Source organism: Selaginella moellendorffii, unplaced genomic scaffold, assembly GCF_000143415.4.
Source record: "Selaginella moellendorffii unplaced genomic scaffold, v1.0 SELMOscaffold_38, whole genome shotgun sequence".
Lineage (NCBI taxonomy): Eukaryota > Viridiplantae > Streptophyta > Lycopodiopsida > Selaginellales > Selaginellaceae > Selaginella > Selaginella moellendorffii.
The window spans coordinates 708,010-720,711 of NW_003314299.1; the positions used below are offsets into that span (position 1 = coordinate 708,010).

Genomic DNA, 12,702 nt, shown 5'->3' on the forward strand with positions numbered 1-12,702 from the left:
TCATAAAGAATGAAAACTTGGCTCTACCATATAACATAACTGTAGATGGCAATATATGGCAACAAGCTAAGCAATAAAAATAAACTCAAGCTTGTATTAACCAATATAGAGAGAATAATATAAAACCTCTTGTTATAAAAACAATGTTGGAAAGTAAACACTAATGCCAAATGAACCCCTTGATAATATTCTTGAAAGAAAAATGAAGGGGTCACTAACTTATTTACACAAAGATCCTTCACTACTTGCACAATTTCTTGTTTCCTAGAAAATCTTTGTGTCAAAACCTTCTACTACATTAGCACTGATAGAATGTTATTGATGCTAAGGCCTCCATTCAAGAAATGAAGGAATTCAGAAAACACCAACATTGACGATACATGTGGCCAACCTTATCACACATCTAACAACGGACATCACTGCCACAACCACATCCTTGCCTTTGTTTTTAAAAATGAACAGCAATAGTATCAACCTTCATCGGAATAAGATTATTTCCAATAGGAAGTGGATAGAATGTGTAGTAAGAAGTGGAAAAAACAATATTTTATAACATTGTATCAGTTGAAAAATATTGTCAAGGGTGGCTGAAGCAAGTGCATGCACAACTTCTATAAGATTTTGATAAAGTGCTAGCCATAACACTCTTAATTTAATCCATTTTGACATACCATTGATTTAATTATTTTATGGTGATTGTTACTTATCATTCTTGGGATGATGCTCAGTGTTTATGTGAGTTTCCCATGTGTTTCCAAAGGATGGCATTATAGTGGTATAATAGTTTGAGTGCAGTCATTCATATGGATTGGAGCATTTTCCTAGATGTTTTCAAATGCACATTTGAATATGTTAATGATTGTGATGATACCTTTTAGCAATTGCATCATTTTTGTGAAGGGCCATCTAAGTGAATGATGTATATTATCCCTAAGATTCTCACAAAAAAATTCTAATCAGCAATAAGAGTAGGAGGAACTATACCATATGCTGTAAATATCACCATTAATTGAGTTTGATTATTCAATTACAACCATATAACATTAATCAACTATAGCAACTGTTGCTTCAAAGTCAAAGAATGCTATTACTTTACCATGAGAATGAACAAAAAAGAAAAAATAAAAGAGAAGAAATTGAAAAAACTATAAGGAAATTGAGATTTAAATAATGCAAAAGCTAAAGTTAAACCAAAATCCCAAATCCAAACACTCCTCAAAGACAATTACTTCCACCAATGTGAGTGCATTAAATATAAAAATGAATTATAGAAATGTGCATATCAATTGGCCTAAAAACATTAACTTATATATAGTAGTGAGTATATATCATCTTGTGAGGTCCAAGTGTACAAGTACAATGTGTATAGTGGGATTTTGATAGCCATCAGATTGATTTTAATTTAAATCAATACTTATACAGTTTAATTTGGATAAAAATGAATTCAATTATTTAAAATATATACTAATATTTATTGAATCAAACTATATAAAATATATATATACAAATATAGATATGTTTACATTTTTATATTTATAAATGTAAAATACGCTTTTAATAATGTATTTTTAGTTTAATAAATTTAATAAATATGTTGTGTTACAATTATTATATGGTCTTCAAATTATTACTAATATTTCTAAAATTATTAGAACTAATATTTAAAAAACATATAAACCAATGATTATTTATATTAGTCAAATCTTTTGGAAATCATTCAATAAATAATTTTAATAATTTAGACTTAAGATAATGAATGCTAATTTAATCACTTGAAATTGTAAATAAACTTTGAACAAGAATTTAAATTCGGAGGACAGTGTCCTTGACTTAAGGACACGGTGGATTCACCGGGTTCTTGTTTCAAACCCTAAGCAGTGATGGATGCCACAACCGCTTTCCAGGAGCGGCCTCAGGTATTTCTCAGCTCTCGATCCACCCATTCCTTGCTCGATTTTTTTTCTTCTTCTTTTTCGAACTCCAAGCTCTGGCATTTCGCGATCCGAGCTTAATCGCTCGCGCTGTGCACTACTTTCCAGCGCGATCGCGATGATTTTGCTAGAATTCCTTTTGTCTGCTGCAAAAAAATTCCTGGATTACTAGGAATTCGTTTTCTTTTTTCTTTTTCTTTAAGAACTAAACGAGAGCTTTTGCTTAGAATCGTTGACTGGATGAAGTGAAGAGAGAAGACAAGCCAATGCAGCAGCCTACGTTTGACACCATCTCGAGCACTCAAATTCAAGTAAGCTTTTGATTTTCTCCGTGCTCTTGAGCTTTGGAGTTGCTTGGTTCGTTTGCTTCGTTTCTTCGTTTTTTTCTGTTTCTTCTTAAGTTCTTCCTTGAGCTTCATAGTACTGCTTGTTTGGCTAAGGTCAGTTCTTTTGTCTTGTTAAGACCAAGCTTTGTTTGCGAGCAGTAATTATTGTTTTCGAGTACTACTTTCCTTTTGATATTTTCTGACGTACAATGCTATGTGTTTTTTTCTTTTCCCCAGGAACAAAGTGTTGCCCAGGAAGGAAACAACACTCCACCACCATTGGCAAGGATTCCCGAGCCCGCAAGGAAATGGAGAGATATCTTCTGGCTGGGACTGTTCATAGTCCATATGATCGGCTTGGGTTTTGTGCTAGTCATACTGGGGCTCAACAGGTTTAGAAAGGTGGACAGGCTTAAGCTTAACCGGTTTACAAATCACGACTATGGCATTCTTCAACCTGGCTTTCAAACAGAGAAGTTCTGGCCGGTGTATGCCGTGGCTTCTGCGCTCGGTGCGGTGTTCGCGTGGGCATCCTTGGCTCTTCTCTGCGTCCGGCCATACTCGACGATCAAAGTCGCCGTCCACAGCTTGACAACTTATCTCGCAGTGATCAGCGTCTTCTGCTTCCGCGACGGCCAGTTCTTTTTCGGCACTGCCTTCGCCATTGGCGCTCTCCTGCAGTTCGTCTACACCATGTCAGTCATGGACAGGTACGCTCCTCGTTTAAAATCCTTTTCGTCTCCGCATTCTGTGACGAGCTCGCTCTCGCTCTTTCAGGCTGCCATTTACGACGCTTGTCTTGAGCAAGGCTGTAAAGCTGATCACCTCTGTCCCTGCGGCTATGAGGATTTCCTACCCGTTCATCGCACTGCTGCTCGTTTGGCTGGCATTGTGGTCGTTTGGAGTGTCAGGAGTTATTGCTTCCGGCATGGACGACAACAGCAGATGGCTTCTCATTCTGGTAGACTTGCTTGGAACCTTGTGTGCCATCGCTCATTGGTTGTAAACTTTCAGGTTCTATCCGTAAGTCTGTTTTGGACTGGAGCTGTGGTTTGCAACACAGTCCATGTGACTGTGGCTGGAGTGATAGTACTGGCGCTTGCCGACGATCAGATTATGCCACCCAAGCCTATCCTGAGATCACTGCAACACGCCATGACGACTTCTCTTGGCAGCATTTGCTATGGTTCCCTATTCACTGCAGCTATAAGAACGATGCGGTGGGCGGTAAGCTATAATATTGTGTTCTTATAATTTTTTTCTTCTTCTCAAACAGCTTTTGCGTTGTGCTTGCAGATCCGTGGCTTTCGATCACGCATAGGGAAGAACGAGTGCTTGCTGTGCTGCGTGGATTTCCTCTTTCATCTGGTGGAGACTTTAGTTCGGTTTTTCAACAAGTACGCTTATGTGGAGGCAAGTAGTTTTCTCGCCGTTTCAAAGTTTTGTTTACGAGCAGCTTGACCGCAGGTAGCGATCTACGGCAAGTCGTTCAATCACTCCGCTCGGGATGCATGGGAACTCTTCCAGTCGACGGGAATAGAGGTTTTGATCGCGTACGATCTCTCTGGTGCGATACTGCTCATGGAGATCCTTCTCGGGGGACTCCTGACAGGAACTTGCGTCGGCATCTGGGCCTGGTTCAAGTGGAAGGAGCGAGTTCTCATCATCGGCCTCACGGCAATGCTGGTTGGAATGATCTTGGTAAGCACAAACTTTCACCACTCCGAAAAGAACGTTTTTTCTCTTTGAAAACCAGGTTGGCTTGGGACTTGTAGTAGTGGAGAGTGCAGTGACTTCTCTCTACATGTGTTACGCCTCGGATCCATCCTTGATACGGCGATGGGATCCAGAGTTTGCGGAGCAAATCGCCGAGACTTTACACCAGAGGCTGCAACACAGAAGCGGGAGAGAGGTTGCTCCTTCTCATTCCTTTCCAAAGTCGCAAAGTAATGTTCTCATGCTGTAGAAGATCTCCACGCCATCGTCGCCGCGCTTTGCTAGCTTGAAAGTCAGAACATTTTTGATCGTTTTGTACATCAACAAGGTAGAGATTATAATGGTAAAACCATACCAGAAATTGCTATCATCACTTGCGTTAGTAGTCCAACGGTCAGGATAATTGCCTTCCAAGCAATAGACCCGGGTTCGACTCCCGGCTAACGCACTCTTCTCTTTAGGTTTAACTTTAGTTTTTTTGTCTTTTAAAGGCAAGCTTGGAAATTGAAGGGTTAGGGAATGGAGATTTCATTTGAGTCACTATTTTGCCGATATAGCGGTAAGAAAATCGACAAGGTGTTTCTAGACGCTCCAGCGGCACTGAGTTTCTTGACAAAAGATTCTTCTTCTAGTAGTAGTAGTGATTCGTGTCCCCGGATAAACTGGCAAGAATGGGGCGTGTTCCCGGCAAGTATGGGCCACTACTGCTTGGACACGTGGGTCTCTTCCACCAGGATTTGCGCGGAAGCCCATCGAAAACTAAACACCATGGTCAAGACGATAGAGCCGCTTAATTCGATGGCGAGCTTGCTTAAAAACGTGAAGGCTAGCAAAAGTATTGGATCTTCTTCGGCTTGCTCGGTTAATCTTATAGAGGATTTGGGATCGGTGATGAGGATGTTGAGCTACAATCCAGGGAAAGGTGACGAGGTTCCCAAAGTTGACGGATTTGTCGAGTTTACAAACCTAGGAGACCCCGAGATCAAGCGGCTGGTGAGCACCTATCCGGTGATTATGTGCATGGATGCCAACTCGATCGAGGGGACGGTCCCTAGGACTTGTGCGTGGCAGTGTGTTGTGATCGTGGGATATGATCCAGAGGGTTGGATCTTGCTCAACTCGTACGCTGGAGAACACCACTATTTTAGGGTTGGCTACAAATCTGCCAACTTTGCGGGCTCCTTCCTGCTCGTGCCACTTGTTTGAAGAGGTTGTCTGAAAGATTCTTGGATAGTTCCATCCATCTAGTGTTTGTTTGTTTTGTTGACATGGTTTGTTATGCACAACGTCCACCCATCAGTGTTACTGAGATCTTCCCCCTTTTCCAAAGAGATGTGGCTGAATTTTATACGAATTTCTCCTTTTGGGCGATAAAAAAGAGTTTATTCCAGCCCATCACACGTGCACAAGATCCCTTGTGCTCTGGGAATTTCTAGACCTTTGTCAACTGGAAGATGGACCAAAATAAAAAAAACAAAAAAAAAGCCAAAGTTTTTTTTTTTTTTTCCTGGGGAGAAAAATAGTTCAATGAAGGACTATACGGATGATCCATTGTTCCCTAGCCTATATCCATCCATTGTTTCTTTTTAACTTTAGTTGTCCCCAAATCCATGGCTATGTATCATGTATGTCCACCATGCCATCTCTATCATGAACATCCATCATCATAATGTTATGATATCATGGTAACATTTACCATCATGTATCATGTAGATGTCCCCCCTACACTATAAATACACTGCTCGCTGTGTCTTCCATTATTGGAACAGCAAGCAAAGATCACTCTATATTCTTCATCTCTTCACTCGCCACTGGAAGAGGAGAGCAAGAAAAAGGAGAGAAAACCCCACCCTACACAATCTACTGCTTGGATTGATCTCCACTGAGTGTGTGTGTGAGAGAGAGAGCAAGAGCATCAAGCAAGATCTTTCCTGTTGAAAAGGAGATGCCACATTTGCCTTCACTGGGCATCTTGCATTCAATTCTGTAGCTTCTGTAGCTCTTATTTCTCTCTTTTTCGTTTGGCTGTGAGTCTCATGGCCTGGGCATTGTTTGTGTTCTACCAAGCATTCTTCTGGGGCTGGGAAGCAGCACTCTCTTCCAGCATCTGTCTCTAGCTTTTTGCAGCACTTGCCCATACTGGCCTGTGTTGGGGGTCCCATTGGTTTGTGCTCAAATCTTTGAGGGAAAAGGGTTTTTGGAATTGTATATGGTGTGCATTGTGTGAGTGTGTGTGGCTCTGTGTGAGGGGGTGTGTGTGTGTGTTTGTGCGAGTGTGGGTGTGTGTGTGTGTCTGTGTGATATTTTCCAATTCTTCTTCTCTTTGTCCCTCTGTTTCTGGTGTTTTTTTCTGCTACCACCACCACCAATAGCTCTGATTGATTGCTCTGCTGATTTATTGCTTTCTGCGCACAAGAAAACAACAAAGTTGCAAGCGGCGAGGAGGCGGAGCCAAGACAAACCAGAAGGAGGAGAGAAAAGGGAGGAAGAACTTTGGCAAGAATCAAGCAAGAAAAGGAAGGAGGAAAGGCTTTCCTTTTCCCTTAAAGGCAGTCCTCTCGATCTATTCCTTTTCTCCTTTGGTAAGCCCTCAAGATCGTCATCACCACGGGCAGTTCAGCCATGTGCAAGTCGAGTGATCATCTCCCTGATTCCGCCACCGTCACCACCACCACCACCACGGCTACCGGCGCCGCCGTCGCCGCCGCCCCCGAGTCCAGCATCGCCGCTCGAATGGCTCCTTCATCCGACAGCAACAATAACGCCACTGTCGCCAACAGCGACCACCAGCGCTTTGCGGAGCTGCCAAGGTTGATCATGAGCCACAGTGTTGTGGACATGCCCCTGCTGGAGCAGGAGCAGCACAAGATCGGCGCCAAGAACAGCAGCCTCAGCAACGCTGCCGGCGCGGATCAATTCGGGCAGACAATGCGGCAGCCGAATGTCCCCTCCTCCAAGCTTGACCCTGACAGCACCAAGCAGCACCAAATCTCGGGATTCTTCGCCCACGACTTCGACGGCTACTCGCAGTGGCCCACACCGGCAGAGGTCTCACTCTCCCTTCTAAATCTCTCTTGCCTTTCTTCGTGTCCCTCTCGCATCCATCCGCATTGCTTGTGGCTTGTCGTTTGATGTTCCATCTGGTTTCCTGTTTCCAATCGCTTGTTTTGCATTGTCGCTGTCACTATCTTTGCGTTTTAGTCGTATGCCATGCCGTGAAACTGTTTTCTGATTGCCTGGAGTGACAACCACAAGTCAACTCCTTGATTTACTGTAGATGCCGGGTCTAGGCATTTGCTGCAAGCTTTGTTTTTGAGTTGTTCTTACATTGGTACTGATCTGATCGTGCTCTTTTCAGGTTGCCCGCGAGCTGAAGCAGATGGGATCCATCGCCTGCCCCACCGTCGTCACCGGCATCCTCGTCTACCTCCGCTCGCTCATCTCGATGCTCTTCCTGGGCCACCTGGGCGAGCTGGAGCTGGCGGGCGGATCGCTCGCCATCGGCTTCGCCAACATCACAGGCTACTCGGTTCTGTCAGGCCTGGCCATGGGCATGGAGCCCATTTGCGGCCAAGCCTTCGGCGCCCACAAGTGGAAGCTCATGGGTCTCACGCTGCAGCGCTCTGTCGTCTTCCTCTCCTGCTCCTGCCTCCCGATCGCGCTGCTCTGGCTCAACATGAATCGCATCCTCAACTTCTGCGGCCAGGACCCCGCCGTCACCGCCATGGCTCACAACTACCTCCTCTTCTCGCTGCCCGACCTCCTCATCCAGGCGCTGCTCAACCCGATCCGCGTCTACCTCCGCACGCAGAAGATCACGCTGCCGATCTCCATCGCCGCCGCCGTCGCGATCTGCTTCCACGTCCCGGCCAACCTCTTGCTCGTCTCGCACCTCGGCCTGGGCATCCGTGGCGTAGCGCTCGCCGCCGTCGCCACCAATCTCACGCTCGTCCTCGTCCTCTTGCTCTACGTGATCGCGTCGGGGATCTACAAGCTCTCCTGGCCGGGGATCTCCCGCGATTGCCTGCGCGACTGGAGGCCACTCCTGGCGCTGGCGATCCCGAGCGCGATCTCGGTGTGCCTCGAGTGGTGGTGGTATGAGCTGATGATCATCTTCTCCGGTCTACTGGTCAACGCTAGGGCTGCCGTGGCGACCATGGGCGTCCTCATCCAGACGACCGCGCTGGTCTACATCTTCCCCAGCTCGCTGGGGCTGGCGGTTTCGACACGTGTCGGGAACGAGCTGGGCGCCAACAATCCACGCGGCGCGAGGACAGCGGCCCACGTGGCGCTCTGCTGCGCTGGCGTGCTGGGGCTCGTGGCGATGTCTTTCACGGTCGGGATGCGCCACGTCTGGGGCTCGCTCTTCACCCGCGACGCCGCCATCTTGAAGCTCGTGGCGGCGGCCATGCCGGTGGTCGGCATGTGCGAGATTGGGAACTGTCCCCAGACCACGGGTTGCGGCGTGCTTCGCGGGAGCGCGAGGCCGACACTGGGGGCCAACATCAATCTTGGTTCCTTCTACTTTGTGGGGATGCCGGTGGCGATGCTTCTAGGGTTTGCGCTGGATGTGGGGTTTGTCGGGCTATGGTTTGGGCTCCTGGCGGCGCAGGGCTCTTGCCTGGTGCTCATGCTCTTTGCGGTGGGGCGCACGGATTGGGAGCTCCAGGCGTTTAGGGCGCAGGAGCTCACTGGGAGTAGCAATTCCTCCACTCCTTCCAGCTCCGGGAAGATTGGAGCTGCGAATTCTATCGACGGGGGTTCCAAGGTGTTCGAGCTGGGGTGTTTGGACTCGGACGAGGACGAGGAGGACAATGGCAGTGACAGCTGCATTGACAATGGCAAAGACGTGCCGCTCATGGCGATCAAGGTCTCTCCGGCAACGTGAAGCTCGTCGCCGTGGATCCAAGGGAGGGGTGTTCCACCTTTTGGCGTGGAATCTTTTGCTTCTTCACGGTTTTGATGTCGATCTGGAGGGAAATCTAAGAGACGGATATTCGGGGCACCGGAGAAACTGAAAGAGCAGTTTTTGTCGGTAAACAGGGGTCAAAGAAACACAAACTTTGTTCTTCTTCCTTTTAATGTAACTGTTTCCTGTTATGTTAACCACCTAATCTTTAGTTTGCCACCTTTTCGAAAAGGGCGATTGATAAAGGCTGCTACCTTTTTAAGCGAGTGTAAAGTTGAGATGGCCGAGTTGGTCTAAGGCGCCAGATTAAGGTTCTGGTCCGCAAGGGCGTGGGTTCGAATCCCACTCTCAACAAATTTCTCACTTTGTTTCTTTATATTCTTACGAAGATTGCCATACCATATGGCATTTGCCATTGCGCATAGTTTATGATTTGCCTCCTGGCTCATTGCAAAAGCCATTCAAGGCACGCCACATGGATTAAATGGTATCAAAACCCCACCGAATATCCCTCCCATCGTGCGCGAATCTCTCTCTGTCCAATTCTTTGGATGGACCACGCAGAGTATTTCTCTATGGCCTTTGTCAGTCCTTCACTCAAACAAAAAACCTCTCCATACTCTCGGCGATGACTACCCGCCAACTAACGGTAGATGTATAACTCTTTTAGTTCTCATCTCGTGAAAAATTCCAGGGGGGAGATTCGAACCCAAACAAAGCAAAAAAGAAAATACTTTTGTACTCGGGACATATTCCGTCAGCGTTGACGTAACTAGGCGCGGAAAAACCCGCATCCGCATCGCGCTCGCATCGCATGGCATCGAGCTTAACGAACGAAATTATGACGCTAAGCTGGCGCTGACGTCACGCCCCTCATGATTGCCGGGCACGTGAGTTGGGAAAAACCCGACAAATTACTCATAAAAACGGCGACACGTACGTCCCGTATTCGTAGCGTATATCAATGGTAGCAGTACTAGTAGTCTTAGTCGTCGTAGGGTCGTGGGCCTTGGACGCTGCGAAGACTGGCGAAGAATAGAAAGAAGATTAGACCTTTCTTTCCCGACGACCAAAAACCACCCTACGTGGTTCTTCCCCAAGGAGGCCTGACGTAGGCCATGTCCCATCCCATGCGTCATCCACACCATACGGCCCCAAGTACAATGCAGTGACGCCACCGCTGCGTAGAGATACGGCCGGTCTCGGAAGCTCAAACGCCCTACATTCTCGGTACCGGGGGTAAATATACGCCAGGCGCAAGGCGTACGTAGTGGCAAGAATTTAGTGTTGGAGGTAGGCTTTTTAGCTCGTCAGTGCACAGGGGCGTGGTCGCAATAGCCATTTGAGACGTGGTTATTGGAAGAGGGTAAAGTTTCCAATTTACCGCCCACCATCTTTCTCTGGGCCTGGCCCGTAGTAGTAGTGGTATAAAAACTTGTAAAAAATCGTGGTGGTATTCCTGTCTAGATCTCTTGACCGGCGCCTCCACGTGGGAAGCATACGTCTTTTGTATTCATGGCATGTCTATCCAACTGGCGCAACCGAAAGAACGTTCTTGGGATGGATGGGATGGGATGGGGATGGGGATGGGGATGGGGTAGGCATGGCATTGCACGTCATGGATGAATGGGCGATGGGTATGGATGGGATGGATGGGTATGGCATCAATGGCATTCATGGACGACACTGTGATCAAGGAAAGGGAATTTTGTGTTTGTTGGCTCCTGGGGAGGGGATGAATCGACAAGGTGGCGCAGTGGCAGATCAATCCATTGCGAGTGTTCCCCGAAAGGGTGGCGCCCTAAGACAATCCTGGCGCATTACAAATCGAAAGCCCGCCATCAATCCCGCGCGGGGAGCCCGGCCTGGGAGGACGAAACAAAAAGATTTTGCTGCCCACGACTGGGACGGCATTGCCAAATGATTGGCGCGCCGTGGCTACATACACAGATGCCAAGGCGGGGCAAATGCAATGGCAAAAAAGCAAAAAAGAAGAGAGCTTTGGAGAGACAATCTTTGTGTTTGTATTTGGGTGGTGGTGGTGGTGGTGGTCAGTGATTGGTATAATCTATCGAGATCCCTCCAGAGCTAGGGGAATCTCTGGGGAGATGAAAACTATGATTCCTCCCCTTGCAAGTCATCCGGTCAATAGATTCTCCCGGACAAACAACCAGCAAGAAAACAAGCATGGACAAGATGCCCTAGGCCAACCATATGGGATGAAAGTTTATAAGCCTCCAAGGTGTGAAAGTGGTGCGAGCTAGCGAATCATTGAATAGAGCGGTTGAATCTCCCTAGATCCGGAGATCCCGGTGTGATAGGGTGTAAAGGGCTATGGCCGACATGGACATGGCAACCATGCCACTTCCTTGTAACTAAATATCAGCACACACGGCCAGAGCGCCCTCTTTACTTCTAACAGAACGCCGATGTAAACGTTCCAACCAATTCCTCTTGCCCTAAATTCCAGAATATCCGGGGGCATCAAGAAATTTGAAAAATAGCGCGGGGGCGGGTGGTTTGAATTAGGGATATTCTGGAAATTAGGGCTTAAGTTAAGGTATGGCGTTGGAGGGGGCGGCGTTCTCTGGCGCCCTGGAGCTCAAGCTAGGGAATGCGGACTGGGAGCGGCGGTTCTTTGTCCTGATGGCGGCCTCTGGGGATCTGCTGTGCCTGCCAGGTGAGGATTCCACGTTTCGCGATGCGGAGGGCGTCATAAATGTCCGGGAGATGGAGCATTTGGGGCAGTCTGGTGGCCTGGGCTTCGAGATCGTCGCGCTGGACGAGCAAGGGCAGCGGCAGAGGTATTTTCTGCGCGCGAACAGCGCTCACCAGTCGCAAGCGTGGTTGCAGCGCATCCAGGAATCCTGCGCCAAGTATGGTGTCAAAATATCGGTTGGTAGCACGAACTTTTTGCTTTTCTTTGTTTAAGTTTGATCCAGTTTGCTTTCGTGGTCTTGTTCTATAGGTAGGAGAATGCTCTCTTCCAGCTCTTTGTTTTGCGTGGCTTGAGTTTTATCCTTCGTTTGTTGCTTAAGTTTGATCCTTTTTTTGTTCTATAGGTAGGAGAAAGCTCTCTTCCGGAGCTGGATGAAAGGCCTGCCGCTGCAACAAGGTGGAGAAACTTTTTTCTTCGTGCATGACTTCTTTCATTTCTAAGCTCAACTGGTAAACAATTTTGCATACGTACTGTTGAGGAAAGGCTGACAACTTGAACTTGGCAAGCAGTAAGGAACATGGCATCAGCAGCACGGCATTGAATAAGTACGACAAAGAGAGGATTCAGTGCCAGTGCTACTTTCCCAGCGGAGACACCAGCGTTGTCATGTTCGTCCAAGGTATGAAAGGTTTTAATTCTCTCATGTTCGCTGTGGAGCTGCGTTTTAATCTCCAGGATCTGACTTGGTGCGCGACGTAAGAGATCGTCTCTTTATGAACTGTGACGAGGCGGAGGAGGGGCATCTGGCGTCCGAGTACACGTTGAGACTGGTATAGCCCCACAACTTTTGACTGGTGTTCATGCGGGCTTTCAGGGTAGTCTCGGGATTTATCTGGATGCAAGCGAGGCGTGTAAATCTCGAATGTGCGATAGTACGTAAGTTTGTTGCCACGCTTTCCATTTTTGTTGCTTTCCATTCTTACAAGCTACTTGATTAACAGCTTCGTCCAGAGCTGCATTGACGAGAAGAAGCCTTTAGTTGTTCATCTAGTGCTGGACCCAGCTGTGTCAGGAGAGCCTCCAGCACCAGTATCACCCGTAACACAGAAAGCGGAGGCAAAGCTGAAATTCGAAGAGGTAGACATTCCGAGACTTCTGCTC

At 47.4% G+C, this 12,702-nt stretch overlaps 2 protein-coding genes and 2 non-coding genes across 5 annotated transcripts; all 4 read left to right on the plus strand.

The window, feature by feature from the left end:
• The first annotated feature begins 1,843 nt into the window (after nt 1–1,843).
• On the plus strand, nt 1,844–4,343 carry LOC9658940 (CTL-like protein DDB_G0274487). Of its 2 annotated transcripts, XM_024683838.1 has the most exons (8): nt 1,855–1,916; nt 2,159–2,242; nt 2,495–2,967; nt 3,035–3,218; nt 3,272–3,484; nt 3,554–3,670; nt 3,725–3,958; nt 4,014–4,343. In XM_024683838.1, exons 2-8 carry the CDS (start codon nt 2,198–2,200, stop codon nt 4,221–4,223), a joined length of 1,476 nt encoding a protein of 491 aa, XP_024539606.1. In that variant the 5' UTR covers nt 1,855–1,916; nt 2,159–2,197; the 3' UTR covers nt 4,224–4,343. The 2 variants fall into 2 exon arrangements, with proteins under 2 accessions (XP_024539607.1, XP_024539606.1); XM_024683839.1 differs by lacking the exon at nt 2,159–2,242 and having other exon boundaries at nt 1,844–1,916.
• A 6-nt stretch (nt 4,344–4,349) lies between these two features.
• On the plus strand, nt 4,350–4,421 carry TRNAG-UCC. Its single transcript has one exon. It is a non-coding gene; the product is annotated as a tRNA-Gly (tRNA).
• Nucleotides 4,422–5,753: 1,332 nt separating this feature from the next.
• Nucleotides 5,754–9,113, plus strand: LOC9653885 (protein DETOXIFICATION 48). Its single transcript, XM_002978621.2, has 2 exons — nt 5,754–7,021; nt 7,332–9,113. Exons 1-2 carry the CDS (start codon nt 6,596–6,598, stop codon nt 8,859–8,861), a joined length of 1,956 nt encoding a protein of 651 aa, XP_002978667.2. The 5' UTR covers nt 5,754–6,595; the 3' UTR covers nt 8,862–9,113.
• A 42-nt stretch (nt 9,114–9,155) lies between these two features.
• Nucleotides 9,156–9,236, plus strand: TRNAL-AAG. Its single transcript has one exon. It is a non-coding gene; the product is annotated as a tRNA-Leu (tRNA).
• Nucleotides 9,237–12,702: the final 3,466 nt, after the last annotated feature.

Bases quoted from the DNA above. Each gene is read 5' to 3' on its own strand.
- LOC9658940 (XM_024683838.1), top strand. From the start codon at position 2,198: ATGCAGCAGCCTACGTTTGACACCATCTCGAGCACTCAAATTCAA. The intron at 2,243-2,494 runs GTAAGCTTTTGA...TCTTTTCCCCAG, and splicing joins TCTCGAGCACTCAAATTCAA to GAACAAAGTGTTGCCCAGGA. The intron at 3,959-4,013 runs GTAAGCACAAAC...TTTGAAAACCAG, and splicing joins TGCTGGTTGGAATGATCTTG to GTTGGCTTGGGACTTGTAGT.
- LOC9653885 (XM_002978621.2), top strand. From the start codon at position 6,596: ATGTGCAAGTCGAGTGATCATCTCCCTGATTCCGCCACCGTCACCACC. The intron at 7,022-7,331 runs GTCTCACTCTCC...TGCTCTTTTCAG, and splicing joins AGTGGCCCACACCGGCAGAG to GTTGCCCGCGAGCTGAAGCA.